This window comes from Tasmannia lanceolata, unplaced genomic scaffold (assembly GCF_043159265.1).
Source record: "Tasmannia lanceolata isolate RefF3 unplaced genomic scaffold, GAP_Taslan_0.1 ptg000024l, whole genome shotgun sequence".
Lineage (NCBI taxonomy): Eukaryota > Viridiplantae > Streptophyta > Magnoliopsida > Canellales > Winteraceae > Tasmannia > Tasmannia lanceolata.
In genome coordinates this window covers 3,717,728-3,738,936 of record NW_027518701.1, presented here as the reverse complement: position 1 = coordinate 3,738,936, position 21,209 = coordinate 3,717,728, and the positions used below count along the sequence as shown (strand labels likewise).

General features: G+C 38.1%; 1 protein-coding gene across 4 annotated transcripts; it reads right to left on the bottom strand.

Annotated features, from left to right (window-relative positions):
* Positions 1-401: 401 nt before the first annotated feature.
* On the bottom strand, positions 402-16,327 carry LOC143857373 (F-box/LRR-repeat protein At3g48880-like). Of its 4 annotated transcripts, XM_077367802.1 has the most exons (6): positions 16,188-16,277; positions 15,881-15,927; positions 15,127-15,170; positions 6,261-6,332; positions 2,703-3,112; positions 402-1,159 (listed from the first exon to the last, which is right to left on the bottom strand). In XM_077367802.1, the coding sequence occupies exons 5-6, from the start codon at positions 3,059-3,061 to the stop codon at positions 601-603; spliced, it is 918 nt and encodes a 305-aa protein (XP_077223917.1). In that variant the 5' UTR covers positions 3,062-3,112; positions 6,261-6,332; positions 15,127-15,170; positions 15,881-15,927; positions 16,188-16,277; the 3' UTR covers positions 402-600. The 4 variants fall into 4 exon arrangements, with proteins under 4 accessions (XP_077223917.1, XP_077223916.1, XP_077223918.1 ...); XM_077367801.1 differs by lacking the exon at positions 15,127-15,170 and having other exon boundaries at positions 16,188-16,297; XM_077367803.1 differs by lacking the exon at positions 6,261-6,332.
* Between the last annotated feature and the right edge of the window lie 4,882 nt (positions 16,328-21,209).

The following is a 21,209-nucleotide window of genomic DNA, read 5'->3' as shown; positions in this document are numbered from 1 at the left end:
TCTCTTTGGCACTTGAGCTTTGGATCCACTTGATTTCCATGATATTTAACTTTTTTACTCTCAATTGAGTGGCCCTTGCCTCTAAGTAATTCTAAGTGATGGATTGGATTTTACATACTAAAGACTTGACTTTTGACGTGATGAGCTTCATTCTTCTTCACTTCAAGTGGTCATCCCTTCTTGGATCTTCACTGCTTTGGCTTCCTTTGATTTTCAAAGATAGCTCCATAGCCTTGATCCAAGCTTCCTTGACTTTGAACCTAGATGAAACTTCCAACTTACACAACAAACACAATTAGTACAGAAAAACACTTGTGTTTGGAATCATCAAAACAAGATAAAAGATTGCCAAGGGTTGAACCATTGGGCTTATAGTAAACCTGACATACTCCACCAGAAAGTTTAAGCGACGTCAAATGAAACTTTAAATTACTCTTATTGTTTTAGCAAAGCTAAATTATAAGCTTAAGGTTACAATAATGTTTATTGGCAAGGAGAAGCAAAACAAAAGGAAATTACCATTGACTTATTCCACAACAGAAGCTGCTATGCTTGTAAACATCCAAAACATATAGAACAATCTACCAAGCTTCCAGAATCTCAGAATGAAAGAGAGATCACCTCGTCTGTGCGCCACAACCCCTCCTCGTACTTGTACCATCTCATGAGACCGTCATCATTGATTGTTCGCTGACATAGAACGCACGAGGCTCTCTGGCAGTGGAAAAATTCCCGTAATCGAGAAGCTTTCTCTACAATTGCTTCATCGAGTTCCCTAAACACTCTCACTGGTGCCGGTGGAGGAGGAGCTTCTATCAAGAGGCAATGGGAAATGTTCAGCACCTCTAGGTGTTCCAAGGAATCCAAGATCATTACTAAAGCTTCCTTAAACAGCTTTGAGCATCGCAGGCTTAAGACCTTCAGCTTAGGAAGAAAAGTGACTATAGACGATGCGAGAAAGATGTTGCAAGGACCCATGATCTTGAGCTGGGTAAAGTTCTTGCAGTTTAAGCGGATTTCGTCCATGACATAAGCAGGATCACGAATGCTAGGCATTGTCATGGACTCCAGCTCTCCCCACATACGGATAGCCTTGCAAATTCCACCCTTGGTCATGCGATTCCAAGCTGGTATAACAAGTTGTTTGAGCCGTGGGCACCTATAAAAAAAAATCCGCATCAATTTGTTTCTTTCTTGTATTTCATTCTGCAACATACTTGTACAAATGCAACCATAATTAAAATCAGAACAATGAAGGAGCGTATTAGGATCATGTAATAGTACAAGGAAGTCCTTGCATTGCACCCCTGGCTCTCAAAATGCCATTGAAAAAAAAAAAAAAAAAAAGAAGAATGGCCACTAAGAAATTTAACACTTTTAGAAAAAATAAAATCCCTGTAATTTTTGCTAAGAACCAAAAAAAGTGTTTTCCGATAATCTATATGTTCCCTAACAGTCACTTCAAATCAGTTACTGAATTTCCGATGTTTTTATTAATTCCTATCATGTACCACAACAGGAAAGAGCTCATCAAAGTTAGCATAGACAAATGGCTAAGAAATTAGTTTCTTCTAATGATTTGTAGACACGGACACGAGTGTCATGTGTGGAGACGGACACGGAGTGTCAGACATGGCAAACACCCAAAATTTAGAAACGGGGATACGGCTAAAATAGAAAGTATAAATAAGCATGATTTTGTGGATACGGATCCGTGTGTTGAGCTCCAACACGGATACATAGTGTTTGACATGGTAACCCCTAAAAATATAGAAATGGCGACACGCCTATAGACGTGCATACATATAGAATTACTGATTACTGTGAAACAACCAGCTACTCCAAAAGCATAAGCTGATGGAGATGGCGTTATTTAATCTTTTTATACTTTAACACTCCCCTCACGTGTGGCCCCTCTTTCTAGGGTTGGCCTACACGTGACTCAGGACCAGTTACTCCAAAGGCTTAAGCTAATGGAGATGGTGTTATTTAATCTTTTTATACTTTAACAATTACTATCATAATATGCAACAAGATAAATATGGTATTCGTTTAACAAACTAATAAATATTAAAATTAATCAACTATAATCTAAATAAACATGCCATAATCAAACAAGAGTTTGTTTAGTGTTTTAGGTTTAGGGAAGGGGATATAACAGCAAATATCTAAAAGAAGAGTTTATAATAAAAGAATAGTTAATAATATAAGAGGTAAACACAAGGGAGATGATATTTTCACTCCCCCTGCATTAGGCATGCGCTCCCCTTATATTGTGATTTGATGTGAAAAGTGGGCAACTTTAACGCTTTTTGACGTCAAATCACGTTATAATGGGGGCGCATGCGTAATGGAGGGGGGGTGAAAATATCATCACCCAACACACAATATTCAAAAATAAAACAGAATGTCACACTTGACACAGTACAAAAAATGTATTGACACGCTCACACTTCTAGCGGCACATTTAAAAGTGTCGAATGGAGTGTCAACACGTGTAGACACGAATGGAGTGTCGGACACGACACAACACGTGTGTCAGCAATAAATTCAAAGTGTCGGCTAAATCATAGGTTTCATCCTGCTTTTCTTCTCTGATTAGAAACCACCCTTAATACACATTTTGAATATGGTAGACTTCAATAGCTATAGTCTAAAATTTATTCTCAGCACTCAGATTTTGTTACAGAAAGGCATATTACCTGTTAGCAACATAGATCAATTGATTGTCCATCAGGTATAGATTGAAATGGAAAATTATGCATGAAATGTTTCCACGGCTGAGACCCATTGCAATCTTCAACACACGTGTCAGTTGCTGATTGGATCTATCATCCACCCAAACATATGGTGCATAGGGGATCTTGATAAAGTTGGATTTTAACTGCCCTAGATCAAGAGTTCTCCAAAGAAATTGGTCAGAACAAGCCAAGCGCCATGAGCTACAAACCTCAGCAATCCCCGAAGTAAAATCAACGGCACTGAACCGCCTAAATATTTCCACTAAACAATCCTGGATCATATCTTCCCATTGCCTCACTGTTGGATTGCAATCCTCCATCTTTACCAATTTTCCAACGATCTGAGAGCAATTCCCAAAAGATTGCACTGCCTACATAAGCCATGGAAAATGCATGGTTACTTATTTAAATAGTCAACACGAATGATAGAAAGAAATTGACACAAGTCACTGTTAAAAAACAATGCAATATCCATCTTTTGATTTCCAGGTGTTTAACACGCCCAAGTTAATGAAAGACGCAGATTTTGTGAAAATCAGCTCAGTAACATGTACAATCTCTGAATTTTAAATGACCAACCAAACAGAAAATCAAGTAAAAATAGAGATTGTAGTTAAAGGAAAATTTAAATCATAGATGTTGTGCAACCCGGAAGGAAAATTTAATTTACTGTTTTGCGTTAAAGGATATTTTGGTCATATTCTTGATGCAGTGGCGTTGATATATAAGCCACATATTATGGTTATGAGTTTTAGGTTTTCTTTGAGTTTTCTTGGCCAAGAAGAAGGAGAGTTTTGTAACCCTAAGCCAAAATAGTGAAACCCTTCTCCCATGGACGTAGGCACATTGCTGATCACATAAATTTTGTCTCCTTGCATTGTGTGATTATGTTTCTCACATTCCTTTTTACGTTTGTTGCAAATCGTGTTTGATCCTATTTGAGAAGGTATTTCTGGGTTTTCTAGAATAGAAAATCACAAAATCACCCCTTCTTTAGACTCACCACCCCGAAGTAAACCTACTACATGCATAAAAGTTTCCTCCAAGAAAATCAAGATAGCCTTGGACAAGGGAATACCAGTAAAAACTGTGGATGCCCATTGTCCAGCAGAACCTTATAACAATCCTAAGCAACATTATGCCCCATGATGAAAAATTGAAAAGAAATAAGAATTCAAATATATTAAACTCAATGATCAAGAACATGATGAAATGAATATATTAAACTCAATGATCAAGGACATGATGAGATGAGGGTCCAACATCATAGAGATGTAGCTTGAAACTAGCAGGTACAACCATGTAAAGAGCAACCATTGGTTTGTCTGATGTTCCCTCAAAACTACAAATGGAGTTTAGCATGACCCAGAACATCTAATGGAAGACGTGAAGCTGTTCTCATGACCATTGGTTAGCAAAACGTATAATGGCAGACAAATTCCAAGTTAAAATGACGAGTATAAACTGTCTAGCTCAAAAACCGGATAGAAAAAATGTCCAAAAATAAAGAGCACAATAAATAAAGGGTGGACAGGAAAAAAGAACAGGTGTAAAATGACACTGCTTTGTTACTATAACAAGATCCAAAAACTTGTTTATAGACACCCAGAGTTCCAAAATATTTGTCGATGGATATCAAATTCTAAAACCTAAAATAATAACGGATGATTCATCCATTCATCATCATATTTTACTAACTAAATAACACAACTCAACTCAACTCAACTAAGCCTTTGTCCAAAACTAGTCGGGGTCGGCACTAACTAAAAATAACATATAAAAGGTTAAATGATTTAAGACTTAAAAGTGCTATGGAAAAGTGCTATGGAGTGCTCATATGGACCAAAGGGTCTCAACATCGGTTCATCACCACCTAAGATAAGGAAAAGGGCCTATTTTTGCATATGCATGTTATATATATATATATATATATATATGAGGAATAAGATTGTACGCTCGACCGTACCTAAAGTTAGATACGGTAGAGTGCCAAATCACATGGGTCCCCCATTTTTGGTGGGCATCTAAACCATTCATTTGCAAGGCCCCATCATAGATAGGGTGCATACCAAAATTCAGCTCCATAGGATCATCCTAACCCATCCATTTGTGGAGGCCAAAATGGACAGACAGTGTTTGTCCACAAATCTGCCCATTTTGGCCTCCAGTTTTGGAGGGGTTAGGATGATTCAATGGTGCTGATTTTTGGTATGCACCCTATCTATGATGGGGCCTTGTAAATGAATGGTTTAGATGCCCACCAAAAATGGGGGACCCATGTGATTTGGCACTCTACCGTACCTCACTTTAGGTACGGTCGAGCGTACAATCCTTTTCCTCTATATATATATATATATAGAGAGAGAGAGGAAAATGATTGTGAGCTTGAAGCTCATATAGCATATATGAGCTTGAGGGCCCAAACACATGTGGGCCCACATTGTTAGGATGATCCGAAGCATTCATTTGAAAGGCCCTTACATAGATAGGGTGTGTACAAAAAATCAGCTCCATAGGATCCTCCTAACCCATCCAAAAGTGGAGGGCAAAATAGACAGACACCGTTTGCCACAAATCTGCCCATTTTTGCCCTCCGCTTTTGGAGGGGTTAGGAAGATCCAATGGAGCTGATTTTTGGTACACACCCTATCTATGATGGGGCCTTGCAAATGAATGGTTTGGATCAGCACAAAAAATGTGGGACCCATGTGTTTGGGCCCTCAAGCTCATATAAGCTATATGAGCTTCAAGCTCACAATCATTTTCCTCATATATATATATGAGTGTATTTGTGCATGCTAACACTAGAAAAAGTAATTAATAGAAAGAATATTCAATCAATCATTTGTTGATTTTCTTTTATCAATTGGATTTTATCCAAAGGATTAGCCAAAATGTTGAAACACCACCACCACCACCCCCAAAAAAAAAAAAAAAAAAAACACTAATGCAAGCTATCCTATATATCTTTCAAGATTTGCATCCATAGATGTGAGTAGACTGTTACAAACCCCTTCATAAAGTAAATCAGAGATTTCTTCACCTATCTCAGCAACCGATAGAAAGAAGATAAACAACTCTGTCAAGCATCTATAATGCTTTACCCTGGAATCATTGCACCCAAGAGACGAATGTGGGAAATTGTTTCACACCCAAAATGACAAAAGGGAAAGGAAGAGAAAGAATTATACACCAGTAAAGCATGCAACACAACTCTATCCTGTTAATCAAGCTTACCATAAAAAAAAGGGCCTATGGTTCTGCTCTTAAGCATATAGAATTGAGATCAGAAGTTCAAAGCCCATCCTTAGCTATCAAATATGGAAGAAACAATAACAACAAAATCGAAGAAAAGTGGCTAACATTCTTGCACAGATAAATTGTTCAACTGTCCTTTCTGTAGATGAGTCACTAGAGAAAATTCAACTCTTCAAGAAAATAATTGTTGGAAGGAGAAAGATTCTTTTAGATGAAATATATATCTTTCAGGGCTGCATTAGATCAACATTCTGCTCTGACCTAGAGTGGTGTGCAATTTATATGCATCCATATCTGGTCATCGGACTGGCCCAGCTGCAAAGACCAGTGCCCCTGGTCGAAGACAATAAAAAAACAAGATGTTAAGGACAAAAGTACCACCACATCAGAGAAAATGTTTTTTTCTAATGTTATAAGACAAAAATGTTCTAAAGGATTCATTAGCCGACCCCAATTAGTTTGGGACAAAGGCTTAGTTGAGTTGAGTGTGTTATAAGACAAAAATGTTTTTCTGGTGTAGTGGTAAATTGGTTCTTAGAGGGCGAGCCTTAGCACAACGGTAAGGTTGCTCCATTGTGACCTGGTGGTCACAGGTTCGAGTCACGGAAACAACCTCTCTGCAAAGCAGGGGTAAGGTTGCGTACATCTAGCCCTCCCCATACCCCGCAATGGCGGAGCCTCGTGCACTGGGCCGCTCTTTTTTAGTGGTAAATTGGTTCTCAATATGTTTTTAAGAGATGATTCAGATGTCGAAGCTCTCTTCTCTCTCTTTCTTTGTTAGATAATTTTCCGGCAAGATAACCTCTCTCTTGGCGGATCTCGAGGGCCCAAGCCCTTCTAGCCCCTCTTTTTCCTTTTCAGAGGCGCTAGGACCCAAGCCCTTCAAGATCCTTCGGACTCGGCGTGGAGACTGGTCTTTTATCCATGGTCTAGGAGGTATCCATCGGTGGTGGTCGAAAACCACAATCGACCGGAGGGTGCTAAGGGCCCAAGCCCTTCCTGATCCCCTCTCCTGTTGATCAATCGGGGTTGCTTGTCATCCCATCTTCCTTTCATATTGATAATCGCGGATTTTCGTAATGGATAGGGGCCCAAGCCCTACTAGCCTCTCTTCTGTCCTCCCAGGGGATTGGTTCTGTCAAAGTTGTGACTATTACAACTTCAGAAGAAGAATGAATTGCCGTCATTGTCAAAAAATGAAAAGATCTCTTAATTAAATTAGGGACTTGGTTTCTATTCTACGTCCTCTAATTAATCACCGTCATCGTTCTGCGAATTCAGAAGCAGATACCCTAGCGAATGAGGGCGTTAATTTAATCTCTGCATCGATAATTTGTTCAGAAGGTGTCGGCATGTTATCTTAGATTGTCTCCCTATGTAAATAGGTCCCAGAGTATGCTCTGGTTGTTGGGACTACTCGTCCCCCTCGTAATCTTTCTTCTTATCCGAATGGATCTTTTGTTATCTTTCAAAAAAAAAAAAAACGAAAAGATCAACCAAGCTCGAGCCAGAGAAGAAAACAATAAGCTTGAATTATGGCAGGATGCTGGTTCGATCAAAAAATTGGATTCTGGAGATACACCAGTGATTTCCATTACCGGAAAAGAAGTGGCAGAGAGGCACCAACTCCTTAAAGCCTACCTTATTGGAAGACTGAAGGTTGAAGAATGGGAATTAAAAGAGCTCTGGCTCTGGGCGAAATGGCTCTAGGATATCCCCTCCCTTCCTTGTCCATGTATCTTGAGTAAGAAAGAGGTAGTCTTTATGTTCGAATCACAAGATCTGGCAAGGAAATTTTTTAACCTTGGCGGACAAGCCTATGGTGAATACCTCCTTTCCCTTGCCGAATGGAATCCTGATTTCCAACAAGGGGCTCAAGCTTTTTGTATCAACTTTTATGGGATTCCCCTTCATGCATGGGCAACCTCGCAGTTGAAGCATTGGGCAACATCTACGGATCAGTCTTATAATTTAAAATGGAAGGAGATCATGAGATGGATATGAGATACGCATCCGCAAAAGTCTTCACCTTGGAAGCACGGGTACTCTACTGAACCCCCCGCACCCGTGTCAGGTGCGTGTGGGGTGCGGGTGCATCCGGGTGCGTGGTGGGTGCATGTCGGGTACGCACCCGTCACAGCTACCTTATAAAAAGAAAAGGGTGCGCACCCGACACTTAGGGTACGTTTTTTTTAAAACATAAAGGGTTAAAAGGGGGTGTTGTTATAAAAGGGGGGGAGGGGTTGATAACTTTTAAAAAAAAAGACTTTTAACATAAAACCCTAACTAGGTCACGGGCTCTCTCTCTCTCTCTCTCTCTCTCTCTCTCTCTCTCTCTCTCTCTCTCTCTCTCTGCCTCTCACTCTCTCTACTCTCTCTCCCTCTCATCTGTCTAAGGCCCTGTTTTTTTTTACAGTGGATTTTGAGTCCATAACAGATTATTGGACTCAAAATTACATTGGGCCCTGTTTGTTTTGGATTTTGAGAACAGATTATGAGTCCAAAGCCTGATTATTGGACTCACAATCTGTTGAGTCTAATTTTGAGTCCAAGAATCAGCTTCGGACTCACAATCTGTTCTCAAAATCCAAAACAAACAGGGCCTAAATGCAATTTTGGGTGCAATAATCTATTAGATTCAAAATTGATTATTGGATTGAGTCCAAAACTGTTGAGAGTCAAAATTACATTTGTTGGATTCAAAACTGATTATCTGTTTGATTTTTGGGTGCAATAATCTGTTGGATTCTCCAATTGTTTTTTTAATTTTTATAAATTTATAATAGAATATTAAAATATATTATTGTATTGGGCGTACCCGAACGTACCCGCACCAGGTTTTTTTTTGGAAAATCACGTACCCGTGTCGTGTAGTATCCGCACCCCGTACCTGTTCGTGCTTCTTAGGTCTTCAACAATGAGTGGAACCTCCAGAGGTCTTAAAGATCATATTGCACGGATGTGTCGACGTAAGAAAAATGCGTCAATTCCTCAAGCCAACGTGATAGAAGAGCCACTTGTGGCTATGATCACTGAACTTAATATCGTTGGAGGATCTGAAGGGTGGTGGGTCGACACTGGTGCGTCCCATCATGTGTGTTTTGACAGGAAGTGGTTCAAGACGTATGCGCCTGCAGACAAGGAGAAGAAGGTGCTTCTAGGAGCCTCACATACTACAAAGGTACTCGGTGTAGGGAACGTTGAGCTTTGCTTCACTTCAGGGTGGAAAGTGATGCTGAAGGATGTTCTTCACACACCAGATATGAGGAAGAACTTAGTTTCTGGTTTTCTTCTTAATAAGGCTGGTTTTAAACAAACCATAGAGTCTAACCAGTATGTTGTAACCAAGTTTGGATCCTTTGTTGGAAAAGGATATGCATATGATGGAATGTTCAAACTGAATATTGAAATAATGAATGCAAGTGATTCTTCTGTTTACATGCTTTCTTGTGTTAGTTCATGGCATGCTAGGTTGTGTCATATAAATAGAAAATATGTACATAATATGAGTGTAATAGGAATGATTCCTAAAGTAGTCTTAGAAGACTTTAAGAAATGTGAAACTTGTAGTAGGGCTAAAATTTCTAGAAAACCTTTCAAAAGTGTTGAAAGAAATTCAGAGCTTTTAGACTTAGTCCATAGTGACATATGTGAGTTAGATGATATCTTAACCCGTAGTGGTAAAAGATACTTTATAACTTTTATAGATGACTTCTCTAAGTATACAATTATCTATTTAATTAGACATAAGAGTGAAGCCTTAAAAATGTTTAAGGAATACCTATTAGAAGTAGAGAACCAATTCAATAGGAAGATTAAGGGACTAAGAAGTGATAGAGGAGGTGAATATGAGTTATTAGAATTTACTAAATTTGTTAAGTCATTTGGAATTATACATGAAACAACCGCTCCTTACTCCCCCACCTCAAATGGAGTTGCAGAAAGGAAAATTAGAACATTAGTGGAACTTACGAATGCTTTACTCCTATGTTCAGGAGCCCCCTCTAACATATGGGGAGAATCAATTCTAACTTCCTGCTATGTTCTTAATAGAATTCCTAATTACAAAACTAAAGTCTCACCTTTCGAAGTATGGAAGAATAGAAAACCCAATGTAAATTACTTTAGGGTTTGGGGATGTTTAGCCTATGTAAGGCTTCCTGATATTAAGAGACCCCAGCTAAGAAGTAGAGCCATAAAGTGTGCTTTTATGGGATACTCTCTTACAAGTAAGACATATAGGTTTTTAGACCTTAATAACAATGTCATAGTAGAGTCCCAGATGCTGAATTCTTTGAAGATAAATTTCCTTTTAAGTCTAGACATAGTGGGGATACCGTGCCTATTGGGGATAGTGGGGGTACCGTGCCTAGGTTAGAGGCAAACCCTAAAGTCGAGATTGAACCTAGACGAAGTAAAATAGCTAAAATAACCAAGGATTTTGGCTCTGATTTCTATGTCTTTAGTTTGGAGGGAGATCCTTCCTCTTTAGAGGAAGGTTTGTCCTCGTCAGATGCCGATTTTTACAGAGAAGCCATCAATGACGAGATGGAGTCTTTGATGTCAAACCAGACTTGGAAACTAATAGATTTACCACCAGGATTTAAGACCATAGGATGTAAATAGATTCTTAGAAGAAAATTGAAACCAGATGGATCCATAGACAAATATAAAGCTAAGCTTGTTGCTAAAGGCTTTAGACAAAAAGAAAATGTAGATTTCTTTGATACGTACTCTCCAGTTACTAGGATTACATCCATTGGAGTTTTGATTGCAGTGGCTGCAATCCATAATCTGGTAATTCCTCAAATTGACGTAAAGACTGCATTTTTAAATGGTAGTCTAGAAGAGGAGATTTATATGGACCAGCCTAGTGATTTCATAACTCCAAGTCAAGAGAATAAAGTATGTAAGTTAATGAAGTCCCTGTATGGACTTAAACAAACACCAAAACAATGGGATGAGAAATTTGATAGAGTAATCATATCAAATGGTTTTAAAATCAATGAAAGTGATAAGTGTATATACTATAAGTATATTAATACTTATTGTATTATTATTTGCTTGTATGTTGACGATCTTTTAATTTTTGGTTCTAACTTAGAAGTAGTTAAAGAAACCAGAAATCTATTAATGTAAAACTTTGATATGAAAGATCTAGAAGCAAATGTAATTTTAGGGATTAAAATTACAAGAACTGATAGTGGTATATCTTTAGACCGGTCCCATTATATAGAAAAGATACTTCAAAAGTATAAGTACTTTGATTGTAATCCAGTATGTACTCCTTTTGATCCTAGTATTAGATTGTATTCTAATGAAGGCGATAGTGTTAATCAAAAAGAGTATGCTAGTATTATTGGTAGTTTAAGGTATGTTACAGACTGCACCACACCTGATATAGCATATGCGGTAGATATATTATGTAGATATACTAGTAATCCAAGTATAGAACATTGGAATGGTATATCACGAGTCATGAGATACCTTAAACGAACCATTAATAATGGGATTCACTACCATAGGTTTCCTGCCATTTTAGAGGGTTTCAGTGATGCCGATTGGAATACTTTATCAGAAGATTCCAAGGCCACCACTGGTTACGTTTTTACTATTGGTAGTGGTGCAGTTTCTTGGAGATCTAAAAAACAGACTATTATTGCTCAATCCACCATGGAATCTTAGCTGATAGCACTAACCTCTGCATGTGAAGAGCTTAGTTGGTTAAGAAACTTTTTATCTGATATACCCATTTGGGAAAGACCTGTTCCTGCTGTTTTGATTCACTGTGACAGCACAGCTGCTATTGGAAGAGTACATAATAAGTGCTATAATGGAAAGTCGCGACAGATAAGCCAGAAGCACAGTACTGTGAGAGAGTTGATCTCTAATGGATCGGTCACCATTGACTTTGTGAGATCTGGTGATAATTTGGTAGATCCCTTAACTAAGGCCTTGTCAAGGGAGAAAATCTACAATACATTGAGGGGGGTGGGACTAAAGCCCATTTGTAAATAGTTACCTATGATGGATACCCAACCTAGGGACTGAAGATCCCAAGAACTAGGTTTTCAATGGGAAAAACGAGTCATAGTGTAATTAGTTGACGATCATGTTGATTTTGAGTTTATCTCAATGCCCATCCTTATGATGTAACATTGTAACCTAAGCATGATATCCTGAAGCGTTTGTAAGGTTGAGTTATTCCTCTTAATGAAATCTATAGCTCGTATGAGTGGGATGTCTAGGCTACAGGAGCATCCTTGATAGACTCACCTACATGTATGCGCGGAAGTGGGCCGCTTCCAAAGAGAATAAAGGATTATTCTCTTATGCATACATGGATACTGGGATGTAGCACATGGCCGTAATGTGCGAGCTTTTTGGAACAAATTGAACACTTTAGTATCATGTGTGTGGTGCACGTCTTTCTGTACCCAAGGATTGTAGTTCAAGACATAGTCACTATCAATTCCTTACAGTTAGAATGCACTAACACTAAGTAAAGGTTCAAGACATAGTCACCTTTATTATACGTGTTGCTTTGCTGATAGCCCAACGTTAAGTTTTACTAGTAATTTATCTATTAAAATAAGTGGGGGATTGTTAGTATTTTAATGCTAAAATTAAAAAGAGCCTTTTGCTTTTTGAAAAGATTCCTTTTATCTTTTGAACTTCCCACCCAAAATTTGAAGTTTTCAAATTGATTCTTTCTTTTGTACTTTTCCCACTAAAAATCTAAAGCCTTTGGAGTATGCTCTCTTTTCACTTGTGAAGTTTAGTCCAAGATGGGAAAGTGAGAAAAATTCTCCCATCCATATAAGAGGGAGTGTTGAGACAAAGGCTTGGGCCTTTCAAGGGCATTCAATTTGTTTGCCTTGGTTCTTTTACAAAGAACAAATGGAACAAATAAAAACACAGACACGCGAGCGCGCGCCGAGCCGAGCCGTGCCGTGTCGAGACTGGGCGTGGGCGTGGGCGCGGGTGCGTGTGGGTGTGGGTGTGGGTTGGGTTTGGGTTTTTCCTAAACGTAATTATCTTTTTTAAACCCGAAGGGTCGTGTCGTTTAGTTTATTTTCTAAACGAAATTTATTTTTAAACCCAACAGTCGTGTCCCTTCAATTCTTTCCAAATCTGACAGTTAGATACCTTCTTAATAACATTTAAAAACGTATTTAACGTTTGAGGGATGCGTCCATATGTTTTTAAAGGATACGTTTATTATTTTTTAATGGGTGTCTTTAATAGACACGTTTTGCTTCTAAATACAGCCTTAACCAACATTTTAAAAAAAACAACCATTCTCTGTCTTCTCTCTCTGTTCATAACAGAGCACTGTTTTCTTACTGTTAATAACAGAGCATTGTTTTCCATCAACAGAACAATATTTTTACTTTCTGTATTTCAAACTATCTTCTCTTCTTCTATTTTCTATCTTAGTTGGGCAATCGGAATGTTCACCGTGTGTCCGTGTGGTTCAGATTTATCTGATCGTGCAGCTCAGATAAATATCGACGGTGCGTCGGGCTGTTGTATCCTGGGGGTGATTGCATTCGGATCTGTTGCACCAGAGGTTTTTCCGCAGAGGCGCAAGTTCACCTTAAAGAGAGCGACCTAGTCCGTGCCTCATCTCGCCGCATCGAAAAGGTTATACTAATCATCTATTCTTTCTGTTTTTCACAGAAACCAGTAATTAGGTACGCCAGATTATTTATATTTGGAGGAAAATTTCACAACATAGATGTCTATGGTTTGGCACCACCCCATCTTCTCTCTTATGTACCCTGCAGTACACATGTCCAAGCAGTAGAAGATGTACTCAAGAGTCGGGATCAAATGATACAGCTTCTCAAAGAAAACTTATCCACTGCCCGAGAACGTATGAAGAGGAATGCTGATCTACATCGCAAGTTGCATATAAGTTAAAGCTCCCAGAAGGATCGCGAATTCATCCTATATTTCACGTATCATTCCTCAAGAGGATGATTGGGCAACACGTTAAAACTCAAATATCTCTTCCACACGTTAATGACGAAGGAGTTTTGCAGCCCCAACCTGAGAAGATTCTTGATCGACGGATTGTGCGACGTAGCAACCGTGCTATCACCGAGGTTTTAATCAAGTGGCAAGGTGTTGATGAAAAAAGCGCTACGTGGGAAGTATATCAAACAATCCTCGCTCGACTTCCCGATGCTAACCTGGAGGACCAGGTTCCTTAAGGGAGAGGGAATGTTACGTGTCCATGTGTGCTACATGCAAAGGGATGATGTGATCATGGGTGGTAGTTATGCATAGGTGTCATGTATGTACATCTGTTATGCAGTGGGTGTGGTTAATTTGCTGTTGTAGTTAATCTGTTGTAGGAGTTATGTCTGTAGTGGGAGAAGTTAACAAGTGTGTTGTAAATAGTGGTAGGAGCTATGAGTAGTGGGATCATGTAACTCAACTGCTTGTGTGTCTGTTATGTTCTGTAACATTTATAATCTTGAATGGAAAGAAAGGCTAAAAAAGCATAGTTGCCGGAAACTCCTTGGGCGGGTGGGAAACTCGTTTCCCCTAAAAGGTGTTTCTCGCGGTTGGGAAACTCGTTTCCCCTAAAATGAGGGAAACACGTTTCGGAAACGTTTCCAAAATATGATACAAAATTGGAGAAATATTTCTGAAACACATGGGAAATATGGAAAACTTATGTAAATAATGTATAAACGCGTGATAAATGTATGCAACACTCGTAGAAAACACATATGAAACGTGTAGGAAACATGTGTGGAACTTATGAAAATCATTTTGGAAAAAACACATCATTTCCTAAGACGTTTCTCGTACGATTTTCTATTGTTTCTCGTTTCTCGTTTCCCCTGTATTTTTTTTCATGTGTTTCCCGTTTCCGTTTCACGTTTCGTTTCTCGTTTCCGTTTCCCACCCTGGTAACTATGCACAAAAGACTTTGGAGGTTCTGGTTTCCCTCGAAGAAAACCAATCTATTCAAAATTCCTCGTAAGAAGAAGATTCACATATCGGATACCTATTTGCTAAAAAAAGAGAGAAAGTATGAACTACTGGCAAAAAAAAAGACCTAAAAACAGAGAGAGAGAGAGAGAGAGAGAGAGAGAGAGAGAGAACTAACGGGGAAAAAAAGGACCGTTTCTCCTTCTCCTTTCCTTTCCTTCACTGTTTTAAACAACCAATAAAAAAAACCATTTGATAAATGAGAAGATAGAAAACCAACATACTTGAGTCAAATTTAACTATGCTAAATTTGCTGCCATTTGGAAAGAACAAACATTATTCAAACAACAAAATTTCAAAGAACATTGAAGGAAGTAATTTTACCCCAGTTATAAATACTGTGAATGGACAAGTAAGACTATCAATGGTCTCAATTTTTCCATTAGATTGAAAATTTTGCTCGAATCAATAGAACAGCGGGTCATATGATAGCATATTTTGCGGCCTAAAATAGTGTATATACCTACAAATTTAGAAGAGAACTGCTAAACTGCCCCATATCTCTTAATTGAATCCAACAAGGCAGGCCTACCAAGAGAAATGTGAGAGTTGTTTTTTTCCTATAAAACCGTTTACATAAATTATGTTTCCACTTTGCCTCAGGATGCTGGGCATTAATCATCAATAGTTAAGCGCCCATTTGGACTAAACTACTTCATTACCAAACAAAATATTCTACTCGTGTTTTCTCAATTTTTGTCACATATCTTCTCTTTTCTTCAAAATCTATTCATTATAGATTATTGGGTGGGTCTGGATTTCTATTTAAAAAAATAATGAGAGTGAGGAAAGAAAATTCCCAATGCCCAAAAACGCATGCAAAGAGAGAGAAAAAAAATATCAACATACCCAAAAAAAAAAAAAAAACTTACCTTTTCCGCTGCTGCTTCTACCTTATTTCTGTCTCTCTGTCTCTTTCCTGAAAAAATTCAGTTACCCAATTTTATGAGAGACAAAAAGAATCGAAAAATCACTTCTCACTAAAAAATACTCGAAAATCCAGATACCCATTTGCTAAAAACAGAGAGAAATATGAACTACTGGGGTAAAATATGAACTAATGGGAAAAGAAAAAAAAAGGGACTGTTTCTCCTTCCCTTTCCTTCACTGTTTTAAACAACCAATAAGAAAAAGCATTCCATAAATGAGAAGAAGATTTGAGAAAGAAAACCAACATACTTGAGTCAAAAGAAAGATTCATGCCCTTTTTCGCTCTCCATCTCCCTTCTTTCTTTGCTTCGTCTTCCTTCTGTGTTTTTGGCCTTTCTCTTTTTCTTCCCCTACCCTTCTTATTCCTGGTAAAGAGAGAACGAAAATGATCTCACCATCTGTAATTACGGGAAACGCCATAATTATGTCTGTTTTTTACATGTTCGAAATTTTACACGGGAATAAAGATTTTAAAAAAAGGGATAATTACATTTACATCCCCTCTAATCTCTGACATATCCACTTCCACCCCTATAGTTTAAAACGTGACAAATACGCCCCTGTAGTTTCAATTTGTTTAAGGTTTGCCCCCATCGGCTCAAGGTTCATCCATAGATTGAAGGGTTAGGATGATCCGATGGAGCTAATTTTTTGGGCACACCCTATCTATATCAGGACCCATCAAATGAACGCTTTGGATCATCCAAATAATGTGGGCCCATACCCGAATCCAAACACTACCAAAAAATCATCCAAATAATGTGGGCCCACATTGTTTGGATGATCCAAAGCGTTCATTTGATGGGCCCTGACATAGATAGGGTGTGCCCAAAAAATCAGCTCCATCGGATCATCCTAACCCTTTAATCTATGGACGAACCTTCAGCTGAGGGGACCTACCTTAAACAAATTGAAACTACAGGAGTGTATTTGTCACGTTTTAAACTATAGGGGTGGAAGTGGATGTGTCAGAAACTAGAGGGGGTGTAAATGTAATTTTCCCTAAAAAAAATTATCTTTCCTCATGTAACTAGTGAAACGATGTAAGATATGTTTATGACACGAGATCTAAGGCCTTGTTTTGGATTTTGAGAACCGATTGTTAGTGCGTGTCTGCGTACTTTGTTTTGCAAAAAGTGTAGAGTGATGAAAAACTCACCCCCCGTAAGGAAAAACTCACCCCCCGTAGGATAAATTCATCCCTCTGTTTGTCAGAAGCCTTACAACACATGTACAAGTGTACAACCATATCTATCTGTGGGTTCACCTTACATCATAAAAAGCATGTCTATTTTTTTAAGAAAATCACTGCACACATGATTGGAAGATCAAATCGTTCATCTGATGGACCCCAACGTAAATATGACTTGCCCATAAAATGATCCAAACCTTCTTATCTGCGTCGATGGATCAGAGCATTAAGATCATCGTATCCAGATGATTTTGGGGGAAAAGCCATTGGGCCCATCAAATGAATGGTCTGAATATTAAAGTAAGGGCCACTATGGTGCATGCACGAGGTGCAAGTTTTTTTTTTTTTTTTTTTAGCTAGAGTGGAGCCAACCTTATTCAAAGATCTAAACCATTCAGGCCCCAATGTATATACATCGTACCACGAAAATCATCTCCATTGCATGATCCAACCTCTTCGATCAATAGAGATTTCTATATGGTGCAATTTATCTGTAGTTGAGGGTTAGGATCATCCAAAGGAGCTGATTTTTGGGGCAGACTCTAGTAGCATCAAGGCCCAACAACTGAATGGTTTGGATCTTCAAACAAGATGGGCTTCATTGTATTTTTCGAAATACATGCTCACCTACGAACATACGCAATATATATTGAACCCACCTGACCTACGTGCAATATCATGTAACCCGTATTTTTATTTTTTTATTTTTTTAGAAAATCCACTAGGCCACTTTGTTCAAAGATCCAAACTGTTCATTTGCTGAGCTTCAAAGTAAATAGGTTGTGCCCCAAAAATTATCTAGACCATCCTAACCCTCCTATATAATACAACGACATTGTATATGAATCTCCACTGATCGAAGGGTTAGGATCATCTTATATAGGGAGATCTTTTTTGGGGCAATGCCCCAAAAACATATATAGAGGAAAATTATTGTGAGCCTGAGCGCATTTAGCACGCTCGAGAGCCCAAAACTCATGTTGGCCCACTTTGTTAGGATGATCCAAAGCATTCATTTGAAAGGCCCTTACATAGATAGGATGTGTACAAAAAATCAGCTCCATAAGATCTATTGGATAAAAGTTTGGGGTCAAATAGATTAGTTCAACAAAACTAGTGATTAGGGGTGTAAATGGATATTCGGAAATTCGATTACCGTCCGCATCCGAATCCGTTTAAAGCGAATATTATCCGAATCCGTTTCAAGCAGATATTATCCGAATCCGTTTATGAGATATCCGGCTCTTAGCGGATGCGAATCTGGTAATGGTATATCCGATCCGTTTAACATCTGAATCCGAGAAGTAAATCCTTTTTATTTATTATTAATAATATCATTAATATTTATTTTTAGTAATGACACAATATCTTTTGTTTCTATAAGAAAAGTGAATATTCTTTTTAGAAAAGAAATATAAAAACAAAAATAGCCCAAACTCATTCCATCAAAATAGCCCAAACTCATTCCATCATATACAAAAAAAAAGAAAAAACCCAAAGACCACTACCAACACTATCATCCATCCCCATCGCCTCCCTCCCTCTCTCTCTTGCCTTTGTTTTAAAAGGAAGAAGAGGATCTCATATATTTTAGGGTTTGAGAGTTAATTTTGTGAAGAGAATGTAGAGGTCTAGTTTTAAGGTTTGGAAAATTCATTCAAGTAAGTAGGAGAAAAAAGATAAAGTGCTGCAATAAAATGTTCGAATTTACCGGATAAACAGATACGGATAATATCCGAATTCGAACAATATCCGACGGATACGAATTCGGTAATAGATATTAAATATCCGTCGAATCCGAATCCGAATCCGAATTCGGATAGTGTATACTGTAATCGAATTCGGATATAGCCATATCCGCTCCGAATTCGATCCGTTTACACCCCTACTAGTGATATATGTAATTGAAATGGAATAAAGAAAGGGTTACATTTGATGATCCCGAATGTAAACTGTAAATCCGTAACCAAAGATCAAAGCATATATCTGAGAAATTGAGAAGAGTTTAATGGTGGAGGCACGTTACGGAATAACGCTACCCTTAAGATAGATTATCGCCCCCACCACGCTTGGTATGCAATTAGGTTCTCTTGCGACCTATCTGCAGGATACAACACCACTTTTCTTGTCATTGACGGTGTGCATGCACCGGCTCAGACCTTGCGAACACGAACTATGCCGAGAAAATTTGCCCAAATGAAAACAAAGCTTGCAAAGGCTTGAAAGCTTAAAACTTCTAAAATCAATAAACAAGAAGAAATGAACACTAGTTTTTAGAATGAGAAGAGACAGTGCATTTATCATAAGAGGAAGAGTTGCACATTTGTATACACCAAAGAGGTGTATATATCCTACAACACTCAACGTCTCTCTCTTTTAAGCCAAAAAATAATTCATTGCAAAGAATAAAGACAAACAATAAAACGTATAAAATATTAAAGAATATTAAAAACTTGCAAAACGTTTGAAATTTGATTCAAAAAAGTCAAAAGTCTTTAATGCTTTAAGTATTAAAATATCCAACAATCCCCCACATGAATCAAAATTCAAATCCAATAAATCAAATCAAGTATGGGCAGATTTGTAATATTATGCAATGGGCGAAGGTGTCTTGTGGACTTGAACCTTCACCTAGTGTTCATATATTCCTGTCTATAAAGAACCTTGAGTAATAGACCTTCACATATTACACACATGATACCGGCAATGTGACTGTGTTCTATCGGGGTAGCACATTTCGGTCATGCGCTGATCCTATTTCAGGAGCACTTTTGAGAATAAGCCTTAATTCTCATAGGAAGCGGCCTCACTTCCATACTCATATAGGTGAGTCCATCAAGGGTACCTGTAACTACGCACCCCACTTATAAACAACTATAGACCCATTCAGAGCAAAGCTCTTCCTCCATATCGTTACAGTTAGCACTATTTACATCTTAGGGATAGATAGGCCAAGAGAAGTTTTTCATTCTCTTGAAATTTAAGTATAGTGCTTTCACCGATCACTCGAATAACTTGTTTTTTCCATTGAACCTAGTTCTTGGGATCTCCAGTCATATAGGTTGGGTTGCCGTTATTGCTGATTCTATTTGATAGGCTTTAGCCCCATCCCTCTTGATGTTTCAGCCACTAGCTTTTTAGCTAGTCCTTTGGTCAGTAGATCTGCCAAGTTTCTCTCTGACCTTATAAAGTCAATTGCAATTACCCCATCTGAAAGTAATTGCCTCACATTATTGTGCCTCAAACTTATATGTCTGGAATTACCATTATATGTTCTACTCTTAGCCCTTGCTATTGTAGCTTCGCTATCACAGTGAATAGAGATAGCTGGAATTGGCTTGCACCGCAGAGAAATATCTGCTAACATATTCCTAAGCCATTCCACTTCTTCATTTGCTTTATCTAAAGCAATAAATTCTGATTCCATGGTGGAACGTGCTCTACAGGTCTGCTTGGTAGATTTCCAAGCGACAGCACCACCACCCATTGTGAAAACATATCCACTTGTGGATTTAGTTTCTTCTGAATCTGAAATCCAGTTTGCATCTCTATATCCTTCTAATACAGCGGGATAACAACCATAGTGGAGTCCAAACTCCATTGTGCCTTTCAAATATCTTAAAATTTTGATAAGTGCATCCTGGTGTTCTTGACTAGGGTTACTAGTGTATCTACTTAGCCTACCAACTACGTAAGCTATATCTGGTCTAGTGCAGTTTATTAGATACATTAAACTGCCTATAATTCTAGAGTATTCTAATTGGGATATACTTTTTCCTTTATTTTTCTTAAGTTTTGAACTAGGATCATATGGTACACTCAAGGGAGTACTATCAAATTTGTTAAATTTTCTAAGGATCTTTTCAACATAATGAGATTGTGTCAAAACAATCCCTTCTGAATTTCTAATTATCTTAATCCCTAATTTTACCTCTGCCAATCCAAGATCTGTCATGTCAAAATTCTTTGACAAAAGATTCTTAGTGTCATTTATAATATCTAGACTCGTACCGATGATTAACATATCATCGACATACAGGCAGATTAAAACTTCAGAATTATCTTCAAATCTACTGTAT

Bases quoted from the DNA above. Each gene is read 5' to 3' on its own strand.
- LOC143857373 (XM_077367800.1), bottom strand. From the start codon at position 16,209: ATGAATCTTTCTTTTGACTCAA. The intron at 15,928-16,187 runs GTATGTTGGTTT...GAATTTTTTCAG, and splicing joins GAATCTTTCTTTTGACTCAA to GAAAGAGACAGAGAGACAGA. The intron at 1,160-2,702 runs GTAATATGCCTT...TTTTTTTTATAG, and splicing joins TTGATCTATGTTGCTAACAG to GTGCCCACGGCTCAAACAAC.